The 14,737-nt window shown below is 45.2% G+C and overlaps 1 protein-coding gene across 1 annotated transcript; it reads right to left on the bottom strand.

Annotated features, from left to right (window-relative positions):
• Window positions 1-278: 278 nt before the first annotated feature.
• LOC142920155 (uncharacterized) lies at window positions 279-3,452 on the bottom strand. The gene is made up of 3 exons (XM_076062628.1): window positions 3,364-3,452; window positions 2,995-3,118; window positions 279-2,240 (listed from the first exon to the last, which is right to left on the bottom strand). Exon 3 carries the CDS (start codon window positions 2,228-2,230, stop codon window positions 1,415-1,417), a length of 816 nt encoding a protein of 271 aa, XP_075918743.1. The 5' UTR covers window positions 2,231-2,240; window positions 2,995-3,118; window positions 3,364-3,452; the 3' UTR covers window positions 279-1,414.
• Window positions 3,453-14,737: the final 11,285 nt, after the last annotated feature.

Below are 14,737 nucleotides of genomic sequence, written 5' to 3'. Positions count from 1 at the left end.
GCGCTGCACTTTCCGTTGTTTTCATGCAGGGGGCGCTGCAAACCTACGCACCCCCTGCATGGACGACGGAGGCGCAGGGACAGACGCTCGATTACGTTGGAATCGATCTGCAGACGGCGGTCTTCTCGCACGGCCAGCAGCTCCGTGTCGCCTTATCTCGATCCCGCAAACCCAAACAGGTGAAAGTCCGCATCGAACCGAACCCCCGGCAAGGCCATCTACTTAACGTTGAGAGAAAATTCACACGAAATGTCCTTTTCAATGAAGTCTTCCAGATGTAAATTGATACGAGCTTTTAATGAAGAAATACAAATTATCTAATTCAAAACAACACAATTCAAATATTTCATTTTAAAACTTCAAAACGGAGTATGGGGTACTTGCGTGAATGCGTCCTTCGTGTACAAATGTTGTGACTTTCCTGGCCTGAAGGCCGTCAATGTGTTGGACCCTTATTGGTGCACAGCGTCTCAACAACAGCAGTGGGGTTTGCTTCAACCGATAGGTAACGAACATCCAGACGTGAATCAGCAAGGAGCATTTCTAGTCCTAGTTAGACAAAATCTACGTCAACACGTAAGACAAAACTGCAATTCGTGTTGTAGAGAATGTATCTCCTCCTATACGTGTAACTTTTAAGTGGTATGCCTTGTAACTGATGAATGATCCGAGTGTGCTACCTATTTCAAAGACAATGAGTTGCTCCGGATGCTTCGTGGAACACAAAAACACCGTTTGACCTGTATCACAAGAACAACGGGTCTCACCTGAGACTTCTGTACAGGTTACTTTCAAACACACACTTTGTCCTAACATCACTTATTCAATGTTTGACCCTTATAGATCAAATGTTACAAGTATGCACAAAACCAGACAAGTATACATTCTAAATTAATGACAGGCATATTAACAAAATTGGATTACTGCAGTGAAATATACTACATCACGTTACATCGTATTAACAAGAAGCTTTTAAAAAAAGTTGCACAGTCTGCTTCACAGTGTATGTAAAACATACTATTGTGTCATTCAAAACGAGGCCATTGCATGCTGGCGTCTGAGTGAAAATGTAGCAAATTCTAAACATTACTTACAAACTACACAACTGAGATGACGCATCAATCATCGCCCCCTACTAACAGGCTCTTGTCCACACGCAGGCCGGTGCAGAGCCACCATCTTGTGCCACACAGGGACAGCTGCTACTTGGGGATGCTTTTCGAGCGTTTGAGATGAGACACAAAACTCCGAGTTGCTGAGGCGATTAAGCAAGCACCATGTAAAAGCAATTATGATAACATAGTGAATTCTTGGGAGCTTATTGGCTCTTGCTCCTGGTTAGAGATCTACCAAACCCACGGGCCCACAAAGTGTGTGACAAAGGTGCATCTATTGTAGCGACATCGTCTCTGGCTTACACATCTACCGGGTCTCCAATTGACTTTGTATTGTCTAGGAGCAAGTCCACCCACACCTCCACTTCCACAAACTGCTGGGAGTTGCCTCGCTCTGCCTCACAGTAAGAATTCTCCTCCTGCTTCACGATGTGAAGGTCCCATTTTGGAGTTGAATCTTCATCTTCACATTTCACCTTCACATCTTTGCTCTTCACCATCACTTCTTCACATTTCACCTTCACCTCTTCACATTTCACCTCGATACCTTTAAAAGTGTCAAAGCTGGGATTTTCCTCCGGTTCTTGTATCATGAGGGATGGGCTCATGGTGGCACTTTGACTTTCACAAGTTGATTTCAGACTCCACTCCTTGTGGATCTTCTGATGCTTCTGTGTTCTCTGGTGTACTTTAAGATGTGGTTGCTGTGCAAACGTTATCCCGCACGGAGTGCACCTGAAGGGTTTCTCTCCTGTGTGTGTTCTCTGGTGTACTACAAGAAGAGATGAATGTGCAAACGCCTTCCCACACACACTGCACTTGAAGGGTTTCTCTCCAGTGTGTGTTCTCTGGTGTATTACAAGAGCAGATGAACGTGGAAACGCCTTCCCACACAGACTGCACCTGAAGGGTTTCTCTCCCGTGTGTGTTCTCTGGTGTTCTACTAGAGTAGATGAATGTGCAAACGCCACCCCACACACACTGCACTTGAAGGGTTTTTCTCCTGTGTGAGTTCTCTTGTGCCGTGTGAAATCTCCAGTACGATCCGTGCTGTATGCACACCGGTCGCATTGTTGCCTTGTCCTACCGAGCTGCGCTGAGTGCATTTGCTCCATCAGACCAATTCTGCAGAGGAAGCGTCAGAAAAAGCGTCAGCTACAGACAGAAAAAAATAATATCCACACCATCGACACGTCAGTATCGATGCACAGAGGAAAGCATATATACACAGTAACACGTGACTTACACGTCTATACTCGTTCATATATTCATGATATAGTGGAAAAGTGTCCCAAATTCATCACACGGTCTGTTATGGCACACAATGAGAGGGCAAATGGTTATAAACATGCCTGGAAGCCCTCGTATCTTCAAAATGAATGTTCACTAAAAACTCCGAACACACAATGTCGGCTGTCTGGTCACAAAAGGAATATTTATGAGCTAAATTCAGCTGACATTGCAAAGGGTGTTGAAAACAATACTATTTGTGTTATGCAGAAATGCATGAATTAATGTTCAATCGCAACTCAGATGTCCTTGAATGCTGGGATGAACAGTTCCGACTTCAGCTGAATGTGTGTGCTGTGTTCACCTCCTGTTTCCATTCTTAGTAAGAGTTCCAGAGGTAAACAAAAATAAACTATTGTTTTGATATAACCTCCGTGTTCAATAGAGTTGATAGACTTTACTGCAAATACAAACTTGACACTGTCACACACTGGCGGTGGCGTGTCTAGAATCATGCCTGGCCACCTTCATCTGCTCAGCATTAATGCTTCCTCACTACACCAAGTAATTAATCGAGGATCAATGAACATAGCCGAGGCTAACTGGAGTTTGCGTGTCTCTCTCCGTGGTGAAATGTTAACTACCTCACCTGGTATACAGGAAGTCGTGGGTTCGATCCCGACCCTGACACCTGCTGTATATTTGGAGTTTGCGAGTCTCTCCGCTGAGCGTCTTTGACCGATAGACATTGACACACGTATTCTTGTTTCTTTCTGTAAAGTTACGTAGACAGAAAATAACAATAACAGATAATACAATTACATTAAATAAAGACTACTTGTGTTGCGATCAACACGACGTGAGTTGTTTTGCTTTATTTGGAATTATTCATTTATTTTATTGTTATTTTTATTTAATTTTCTATCTACGTGACTTTACCGAAAGAACCAAGAATATTAATTCCTGCAGTCACCAAAGTTTTAAGTCAAAACATTCACACACGTTGACAAAGCCTCACCTTGTGTTGTTGTGGGCAGGTCGCTTCTGATAACAAGAGCGGTATAGCAGCTCAACAAAAGAACGAAAATAAAAACTGCGTGAATATTTACAATAAAACAAAGTTACAAAGTGGCGAGCCGGGTGAAGACAAATTAAACTTAAGCGAGATAATTAAAGTGAATGCAAATCAGGCGAGGGCAGGAGGCAAGGCCCCGGGTGGCTAGGCCCCGCGTTGTAAAGTTCCAACCTGGACATCGATTCCCATGCTCGCTGCTACTCAATTGACATCCCTACGAGAGAGAGGCTCTACCTTGGTAAACAACAACAACCACCACCACAACGACCACCACCACAACAACGATGAGAATTTCTCACCTCGGATTTCAGTGCAAGCGCGCACACGGCAGCTTCCTGTTACCTCGCGACAGCAGGAAGTAGTATGACGTCACTTCCCTCCCACGAGCGGCTCTCTAACTGAATAAATTATATGCTTATATGCTTAGTTTTTGAATTACTGCAGTCACGAAAGCTTTAAATAAAATTGAATAAATTATGTTAATGAGCCGGCCCAAACTGCGAGGGATGGGAGCGTGAGCGCCGAACCCGTCGCAATAAACTCGCGACGGCTTTAACGGACACATTATGTTAATGAGCCGCCAGTCACTGGGCGTAGCTTTGCCCAAAAAAGGATTGCCACTGGAACGATATCGGCAGTGACCCAAGCGGAGGTGACGTCACGCTCAAGCGCGCGGTGGACGGGCGAGGGGTAAAAACCTTGGTGACCTGACGTCACTAGGGAGGTACACCTCACCCTGGCGTTTCACGCCGATGAGGTAATGCAGAGTGGTGACGTCACAGAGTTGGAGTTTCCATTGCTCCCTCCCTTGGGTGTGAGCTCAGCAACAACGTGGACATTATTGTGTATACACTGTGTGTGTGTACACTGTGTGTGTACACTGTGTGTGTCACTGTGTGTCGCTGTGTGTGTCACTGTGTCACTGTGTGTGTCACTGTGCCTGGCACAAGCGTCGTGACGTCACCACCACTTAGTGGCGAATGGCGGTTGTTGTTGTGTCACTATGTCATTGTGTGTCACTGTGTGTACACTGTGTGTGTACCCTGTGTGTACACTGTGTGTGTACAGTGTGTATACACTGTGTGCAAACTGTGTGTGTACAGTGCATACACTGTGTGTGCACACTGTGTGTGTGTACACTGTGTGTCTACACTGTGTGTGTGTACATTGTGTGTGTACACTGTGTGTGTACACTGTGTGTACACTGTGTGTGTACACTGTGTGTACACTGTGTGTCTACACTGTGTGTACACTGTGTGTGTGTGTGTACACTGTGTGTCCGCATTGAACCGAACCCCCGGCAAGGCCATCCACTTAATGACGAGAGAAAATTCACACGAAATGTCCTTTTCAATGAAGTCTTCCAGATGTAAATTGATACAAGCTTTTAATGAGGAAATAAAATAATCTAATTCAAAACACAACACAATTCAAAGATGTTTCATTTTAAAGCTTCAAAACGGAGCATGGGGTACTTGCGTGAATGCGTCCTTCGTGTGCAAATGTTGTGACTTTCCTGGCCTGAAGGCCGTCAATGTGTTGGACCATTATTGGTGCACAGCGTCTCAACAACAGCAGTGGGGTTTGCTTCAACCGATAGGTAACGAACATCCAGACGTCAATCAGCAAGGAGCATTTCTAGTCCTAGCTAGACAAAATCTACGTCAACACGTAAGACAAAACTACAATTCGTGTTGTAGAGAATGTACCTCCTCCTATACGTGTAACTTTCAAGTGGTATGCCTTGTAACTGATGAATGATCCGAGCGTGCTCCCTATTGCAAAGACGATGAGTTGCTTCAGAGGCAGACGCTTCGTGAAACACAAAAGTACCCTTTGACCTGTATCACAACAACGGATGTCACCCGAGTTATGTGTACAGGTTACTTCCAAAACACACACGCACTTTGTCCTAACATCACTTATTCAATGTGTGACCCTCAGACAAAATGTTACATGCACGCGCACAATCAGACAAGTATTCATTCTAAATCATTGACGGGCATATTAACAACATTGAATTACTGCAGCGAAATTGACTGCATCACGTTACATCGTATTAACAAGAAGTAATTTTACAAATACGCACCGTCTGCTTAACAGTGTATGTACACCGTACTATTGTTGCGTCATTCAAAACGAGTAAGCCGTTGCATGTTGGCGTCTGGGTCAAAATGTAGCAAATTCAAAACATTACGCTACAAATAATAGATCACGGCACTTCGATGGCAACACAAGCAATCGTCATCAGGTGGGACCACAGCAGCAAGAAGAAGAAACTGCTGGAGTAGGTGCCTACTACTTCAGCAGTTTCTCTTGCTGTGGTTGTCCCACCTGATGATGATTGTGCGTGTTGCGATCTAAACGCCGTGATCTGTTATGTTTCTACCCACGTGGTGACTTTACCGAAAGAACTCAAGAGTGTGGATTCCTGCAGTCACGAAAGCTTCGAATCAAGATTGCCTACAAACTACACAACTGAGATGACGCATCAATCATCGCCCCCTACTGACAGGCTCTTGTCCACATGCAGGCCGGTGCAGGGCCACCACCTTGTGCCACACAGGGGCAGCTGCTACTTGGGGATGCTCTTCGAGTGTTTCAGATGAGGTACAACACAAAAATCCGAGTTGCTGAGGCGGTTAAGCAAGCAACGTGTAAATACAATTATCATGATAACATAGTGAATGCTTGGGGGCTTATTGTATCTCGCTCCTGGTTAGAGATCTACCCAACCCACAGGTCCACAAAGACTGGCCGCCCTTACTCTGCAGGTTGAACCTAGGAACAGAGTGTTCAACTTCACGTTCTTGTCATTAAAGGCCTGTGACAAAGGTGCATCTATTGGAGCGACATCGTCTCAAGCTTACACATCTACCGGGTCTCCACTTGACTTTGGATTGTCTCGGAGGAAGTCCACCCACACCTCCACTTGCACAAACTGCTGGGAGTTGCCTCGCTCTGCCTCACAGTCAGAATTCTCCTCCTGCTTCACGATGTAAAGGTCCCATTTTGGAGTTGAATCTTCATCTTCACATTTTACCTTCACTTCTTCCCTCTTCACCATCACTTCTTCACTCTTCACCATCACTTCTTCCCTCTTCACCATCACCTCTTCATATTTCACCTCGATAACTTTAAAAGTTTCCAAGCTGGGATTTTTTTCCGGTTCGTGTTTCATGAAGGATGGGCTCATGGTGGCACTTTCACTTTCACAAGCTGATTTCAGACTCCACTCCTTGTGGATCTTCTGATGCTTCTGTGTTCTCTGGTGTACTTTAAGATGTGGTGACTGTGCAAACGCCTTCCTGCACAGAGTGCACTTGAAGGGTTTCTCTCCTGTGTGTGTTCTCTGGTGTATTACAAGAGCAGGTGACCGTGACAAAGGTTTCCCACAAACACTGCATTTGAAGGGTTTCTCTCCCGTGTGTTCTCTGGTGTTTTTTAAGAGCAGATGACTGTGAAAATGCCTTCCCACAAACACTGCATTTGAAGGGTTTATCTCGCGTGTGTGTTCTCTGGTGTTTTACAAGATCAGATGACTGTGCAAATGCCTTCACGCACACACTGCACTTGTAGGGTTTCTCTCCCGTGTGTGTTCTCTGGTGTTTTACAAGATTGCATGACTGTGTAAACGCCATCCCGCACATCGTGCACCTGAAGGGTTTCTCTCCCGTGTGTGTTCTCTGGTGTAGTTTAAGATGTGGTGACTGTGCAAACGCCATCCCGCACAGAGTGCACCTAAAAGGTTTCTCTCCCGTGTGTGTTCTCTGGTGTTCTACAAGATTAGATGAATGTGCAAACGCCTTCCCACACACACTGCACTTGAAGGGTTTCTCTCCCGTGTGAGTTCTCTTGTGCCGTGTGAAATCTCCAGTACGATCCGTGCTGTATGCACACCGGTCGCATTGGAGCCTTGTCCTACCGAGCTGCGCTGAGTGCCTTTGCTCCATCAGACCAATTCTGCAGAGGAAGCGTCAGAGGAAGCGTCAGCTGCAGACAGAAAAAAATAATATCCACACCATCTACACGTCAGTATCGATGCACAGAGGAAAGCATATATACACAGTAACACGTGACTTACACGTCTATACTTATTCATATATTCATGATATAGTGGAAAAGTGTCCCAAATTCATCACACGGGCTGTTATGGCACACAATGAGAGGGCAAATGGTTATAAACATGCCTGGAAGCCCTCGTATCTTCAAAATGAATGTTCACCCAAAACTCCGAGCACACAATTTCAGCTGTCTGGCTACAAAAGGAATATTTATGAGAGCTAAATTCAGCTGACATAGCAAAGGGTGTTGAAAACAATACTATTTGTGTTAGGCAGAAATGCATAAATTAATGTTCAATCGCAACTTAGAGGTGTGAATCCAGGCTCAGATGTCCTTAAAAGCTGGGATGAACAGTTCCGACTTCAGCTGCACGTGCGTGCTGTGTTAACTTCCTGTTCCATTCTTATAAAGAGTTCCAGAGGAAAACAAAAAATAACTATTATGATATAACCTCCGTGTTCAACAGAGTTAATAGACGTTACTGCAAACACAAACTGTACACTGTCACTGGGTAAACAGGCAGTGGCGTGTCTAGAATCATGCCTGCCACCTTCATCTGCTTGGCATGAATGCTTCCTCACTCCACCAAATAATTGAGGATCAACGAACATAGCTGAGGCTAACTGGAGTTTGCGTGTCTCTCTCCGTGGTGAGATGTTAACTACCTCACCTGGTATACAGGAAGTATACCAGGCCGATAGATATTGACACACGTATTCTTGTTTCTTTCAGTAAAGTTACGTAGATAGAAAATAACAATAATTGATAATACAATTACATTAAATAAAGACCACTTGTGTTGCGATCAAAACGACATGAGTTTTTTTGCTTTATTTACATTTATTTATTTTTCTTGTAATTTTCATTTAATTTTCTATCTACGTGACTTTACCGAAAGAACCAAGAATATTCATTCCTGCAGTCACCAAAGTTTTAAGTCAAAACATTCACACACGTTGACAAAGCCCCACCTTGTGTTGTTGTGGGCAGGTCGCTTCTGATAACAAGAGCGGTATAGCAGCTCAAGCGGGCTTGGCCTGCTAACAAAAGAACGAAAGTAAAAACTGCGTGAATATTTACAATAAAACAAAGTTACAAAGTGGCGAGCCGAGTGAAGACAAATTAAACTTAAGAGAGATAATTAAAGTGAATGCAAATCAGGCGAGGGCAGGAGGCAAGGCCCCGGGTGGCTAGGCCCCGCGTTGTAAAGTTCCAACCTGGACATCGATTCCCATGCTCGCTGCTACTCAACTGACATCCCTACGGGAGAGCGAGGCTCTACCTTGGTAAACAACAACAACAACCACCACAACCACCACCACCACAACGAAGAGAATTTCTCACCTCGGATTTCAGTGCAAGCGCGCACACGGCAGCTTCCTGTTACCTCGTGACAGGAGGAAGTAGCATGACGTCACTTCCCTCCCACGAGCGTCTCCGTAACTGAATAAATTATGTTAATGAGGCCGGCCCATATGTGGAGGGACGGGGGCGTGGGCGCTGAACCCGTCGCAATAAACTCGCGACGGATTTAACGGACACATTATGTTAATGAGCCGCCAGTCACTGGGCGTGATGAATACTAGGTGCCTCGGTGAATGTATATGCTCTGACTTTAACATAGCTATTTCTGTGACCAGTTACAAGCTAATCACTCAGCTATTTCAATGCTAAATTCTATGCTAATTCCTTGTCAAGGGGTACCTCTGCGGATGTGTATACTTTAACTTAGCTATTTCAATGAGCCATTTCAATGCTAAATTATATGCTAATTCCTTTGTCAAGGCGCTTGGTCTTTTTCTTCTCACACAGCTTAAAGGTCGTGATGTAAGCGTGGCTTCTTCCACTCCAGCGCTGTCCTCCAGACAGTCTCGTCCCTTCATCTGATGAAGGCCGCTTGTGTTGTGGCCGAAACGTCGTGATTTTTTGTTAATTTTTTATTTTATTTTCACCTACGTGACTTTACCCAATAGAACCAAAGAGTATTTGATCCTAGCAGTCACGAAAGCTTTAAATCTAGAATTTACCCAATAGAACCAAAGAGTACTGGGCGTAGCTTTGCCCAAATTAGGATTGCCACTGGAACGATATCGACAGTGACCCAAGCGGAGGTGACGTCACGCTCAAGAGCGCGGTGGGCGGGGTTGGGGTGAATACCTTGGTGACATGACGTCACTAGCGAGGTACATCTCCCCCTGGCGTTTCACGCCGATGAGGTAATGCAGAGTGGTGACGTCAGAGGGTTGGAGTTTAAGTTGATTTAGCTTCATTTTCCATTGCTCCCTCCCTTGGGTGCGTGGGCTCAGCAACGTGGACATTATTGTGTATACACTGTGTGTACACTATGTGTGTACACTGTGTGTGTGTGTACACTGTGTGTGTGTGTACACTGTGTGTGTGTACACTGTGTGTGTGTGTACACTGTGTGTGTACACTATGTGTGTGTACACTGTGTCACTGTGTGTGTCACTGTGTGTGTACACTGTGTGTGTACACTGTGTGTGTACAGTGTGTGTACACTGTGTGTACGTATATACATTGTGTGTGTACACTGTGTGTGTGTACACTGTGTGTCACTGTGTATACACTGCGTGTGTATACACTGCGTGTGTATACACTGTGTGTGTGTACACTGTGTGTATACACTGTGTGTGTCACTGTGTGTCACTGTGCGTCGCTGTGTGTGTCACTGTGTCACTGTGTGTGTGTCACTGTGCCTGGCACCAGCGTCGTGGTGACGTCACCACCACTTAGTGGCGAATGGCGGTTGTTACGTCACTGTGTCACTGTGTGTACACTGTGTGTGTACACTGTGTGTCACTGTGTCACTGTGTGTGTGTCACTGTGTCACTGTCACTGTGTGTGTACACTGTGTGTGTGTGTACACTGTGTATACACTGTCACAGTGTGTGTACACTGTGTGTACACTCTGTGTATACACTGTGTGTCACTGTGTGTCGCTGTGTGTGTCACTGTGTCACTGTGTGTGTGTCACTGTGCCTGGCACAAGCGTCGTGGTGACGTCACCACCACTTAGTGGCGAATGACGGTTGTTGTTGTGTCACTGTGTCAGTGTGTGTCACTGAGTGTGTACACACTGTGTCACTGTGTGTCACTGTGTGTGTACACTGTGTGTCACTGTGTGTGTGTACACTGTGTATACACTGTGTGTATACACTGTGTATGTACCCTGTTTGTGTCCACATTGAACCTAACCCCCGGCAAGGCCATTTACTTAATGACGAGAGAAAATTCACACGAAATGTACTTTTCAATGAAGTCTTCCAGATGTAAATTGATACAAGCTTTTAATGAGTAAATAAAATCATCTAATTCAAAACAACACAATTCGAAGATGTTTCATTTTAAAACTTCAAAACGGAGCATGGGGTACTTGCGTGAATGCGTCCTTCGTGTGCAAATGTTGAGACTTTCCTGGCCTGAAGGCCGTCAATGTGTTGGACCATTATTGGTGCACAGCGTCTCAACAACAGCAGTGGGGTTTGCTTCAACCGATAGGTACGAACATCCAGACGTTAATCAGCAAAGAGCATTTCTAGTCCCAGTTAGACAAAATCTACGTCAACACGTAAGACGAAACTACAATTCGTGTTGTAGAGAATGTACCTCCTCCTATACGTGTAACTTTCAAGTGGTATGCCTTGTAACTGATGAATGATCCGAGCGTGCTCTCTATTTCAAAAACAATGAGTTGCTCCAGAGGCAGACGCTTCGTGAAACACAAAAGTACCATTTGACCTGTATCACAAGAACAACGGGTCTCACCCGAGTTCTCTGTACAGGTTACTTCCAAAACACACACTTTGTCCTAACATCACTTATTCAATGTGTGACCCTCAGACAAAATGATACATGCACGCGCACAATCAGACAAGTATTCATTCTAAATCATTGATGGGCATATTAACATCGAATTACTGCAGCGAAATTGACTGCATCACGTTACATCGTATTAACAAGAAACTATTTTACAAATACGCACCGTCTGCTTAACAGTGTATGTACAACAAACTATTGCTTCGTCATTCAAAACGAGTAGGCCGTTGCATGCTGGCGTCTGAGTCAAAATGTAACAAATTCTAAACATTACGCTACAAATAATAGATCACGGCACTTCGATGGCAACACAAGCAATCGTCATCAGGTGGGACAAGCACAGCAGCAATAAGAAACTGCTGGAGTAGGCGCCTACTACTTCAGCAGTTTCTCTTGCTGTGGTTGTCCCACCTGATGACGATTGCTTGTGTTGTGATCTAAACGCCGTGATCTGTTATGTTTCTACCCACGTGGTGACTTTACCGAAATGACTCAACAGTGTGGATTCCTGCAGTCACGAAAGCTTCGAATCAAGATTGCCTACAAACTACACAACTGAGATGACGCATCAATCATCGCCCCCTACTGACAGGCTCTTGTCCACATGCAGGCTGGTGCAGGGCCACCACCTTGTGCCACACAGGGGCAGCTGCTACTTGGGGATGCTCTTCGAGTGTTTCAGACGAGGTACGACACTAAACTCCAAGTTGCTGAGGCGATTAAGCAAGCACCGTGTAAATGCAATTATTATAACAGTGAATGCTTGGGGGCTTATTGTCTCTCGCTCTTGGTTAGAGATCTACCCAACCCACAGGTCCACAAAGACTGGCCGCTCTTACTCTGCAGGTTGAACCTAGGAATTGAGTGTTCAACTTCACATTCTTGTCATTAAAGGCCTATGACAAAGGTGCATCTATTGGAGCGACATTGTCTCTGGCTTACACATCTACCGGGTCTCCACTTGACGTTGTATTGTCTCGGAGGAAGTCCACCAACACCTCCACTTCCACAAACTGCTGGGAGTTGCCTCGCTCTGCCTCACAGTCAGAATTCTCCTCCTGCTTCACGTTGCCTCCATCGATGTGAAGGTCCCATTTTGGAGTTGAATCTTCATCTTCACATTTCACCATCACTTATTCCCTCTTCACCATCACCTCTTCATATTTCACCTTGATACCTTTACAAGTGTCCAAGGTGGGATTTTCTTCCGGTTCGTGTTTCATGAGGGATGGGCTCATGGCAGCACTTTGACTTTCACAAGCTGATTTCAGACTCCACTTCTTCTGATGCTTGTGTTCTCTGGTGTACTTAAAGATGTAGTTTATGTGCAAACGCCTTCACGCACAGAGTACACATGAAGGGTTTCTCTCCCGTGTGTGTTCTCTGGTGTGCTACAAGAACAAATGACTGTGCAAATGCCTTCCCACACACACTGCACTTGAAGGGTTTCTCTCCCGTGTGTTCTCTGGTGTGTTACAAGAGTAGATGAAAGTGTAAACGCCTTCCCACACAGAGTACACTTGAAGGGTTTCTCTCCCGTGTGTGTTCTCTGGTGTTTTACGAGAGCAGATGACTGTGAAAACGCCTTCCCACACACACTGCACTTGAAGGGTTTCTCTCCCGTGTGTGTTATCTGGTGTGTTACAAGAGTAGATGAAAGTCTAAACGCCTTCCCACACAGAGTGCACTTGAAGGGTTTCTCTTCCGTGTGTGTTCTCTGGTGTTTTACAAGAGCAGATGACTGTGCAAACGCCTTCCCACACACACTGCACTTGAAGGGTTTCTCTCCCGTGTGTGTTCTCTGGTGTGTTACAAGAGTAGATGAAAGTGTAAACGCCTTCCCACACAGAGTGCACTTGAAGGGTTTCTCTCCTGTGTGTGTTCTCTGGTGTACTTGAAGATTATATGACTGTGAAAATGGCTTCCCACACACAGTGCATTTGAAGGATTTCTCTCCCGTGTGTGTTCTCTGGTGTCTTTTAAGAGCAGATGACCGTGAACATGCCTTCCCACACACAGTGCACTTGAAGGGTTTCTCTCCTGTGTGTGTTCTCTGGTGGGTCAAACAGTTTTCGTTGAAACCTTCTGCTGCCAGGCCACCAAGATTATACGGCTTACCAAAAATACATGAAGTTGATACACCTCTTCGTCCCATAGTCTCTACTATCAGCTCCCCCCACCTATAAACTAGCTCGTTTTTTTGTCTGAAATCCTGAGTCCTTTCACTGGAAAGACCACCTCTGCGGTACAAAATTCTACTCACCTGGTATCGACAATTAAGGGTATTTCCCTGTCCCCAGACGACCTGCTTGTCAGTTTTGATGTAGTTTCCTTATTCACCAAGGTTCCTGTACCTGACACCATTGCAATCATTGAAGACTTGGTTCATCAAGGACTAAACACTGAGGTACCCCCCCTGGTGAGACACTGTTTAACCAATACATACTTCACTTGGAATGGAACTTTCTACAAACAAACTGAGGGCACCCCAATGGGCTCCCCCCTTTCTCCAGTTATAGCTAACATTTTCATGGAGAAATTTGAGACTGACGCCATCCAGACTGCCACTCTGCGCCCAACCTTATGGAAGAGGTACGTGGATGACACTTTTGTCATCTGGCCACATGGCCGGCCTGCTCTAGACCAATTCTTCGACCACATCAATTCCATACACCTAGCCATCAGATTTACCATGGAAGTCGAAATAGATGGCAAGATACCTTTTTTGGATGTCCTAATTAAAAAGAGACCTGATGGTTCAATGAGCCACTCTGTCTACAGGAAAGCTACCCATACGGATGCTTATCTGAAACCGGATTCCCACCACCATCCATCACAGAAGAATTTTCTCATCAAGACTCTGTATCATAGAGCCCAATGCATATCCGACCAGGAACACATAAGCAGTGAACTCAAGCACGTACACCAAGCTCTTAGGGCTAATGGTTACTCCGACTATACAATCCGCAAAGCTATCACTCAAACCATGAAGAAGAACCCTCTTGAGGAGCCTTTCAAAACCATCACTTTACCCTACATTGCTGGGATCACAAAAAAGATCTCCAAAATCTTGAATAAACACAAGATCCAGGTCCGTTTCAACACATTACATAAAATTCGTGATCTGGTTCCGTCTGTAAAAGATGTGATTCCGGACATACAATACCCTGGTGTCTACAAACTAAGTTGCCTCTGTGGTAGTAGTTACGTTGGAGAAACCAAACGCCATGTCTTGGACCGCATTCGTGAACACAAAGCAGACCTTAAACACGGTAGGACCAACACCTCGGCCGTAGCAGATCATTGTTCTAATTCAGTAGGCTCACATGCCATTGACTTTTCCAAGACAGAGGTTCTTTGTAAGCCATCTGGCTTCCATGAGAGATTCGTTCATTAGGCTATCCACATACACAAG

This window comes from Petromyzon marinus, unplaced genomic scaffold (assembly GCF_048934315.1).
Source record: "Petromyzon marinus isolate PM22_M1 ecotype Great Lakes invasive population unplaced genomic scaffold, UKy_Petmar_22M1.pri1.0 PM_G_Scaffold_7, whole genome shotgun sequence".
In the NCBI taxonomy this organism is placed as follows: Eukaryota; Metazoa; Chordata; class Hyperoartia; order Petromyzontiformes; family Petromyzontidae; genus Petromyzon; species Petromyzon marinus.
Note: the sequence above shows the minus strand (reverse complement) of the source record. Positions and strands in the feature narration are given on the sequence as shown.

Coding starts and splice junctions, on each gene's coding strand:
- LOC142920155 (XM_076062628.1), bottom strand. CDS start 2,230: ATGGAGCAAATGCACTCAGCGCAGCTCGGTAGGACAAGGCAACAATGC.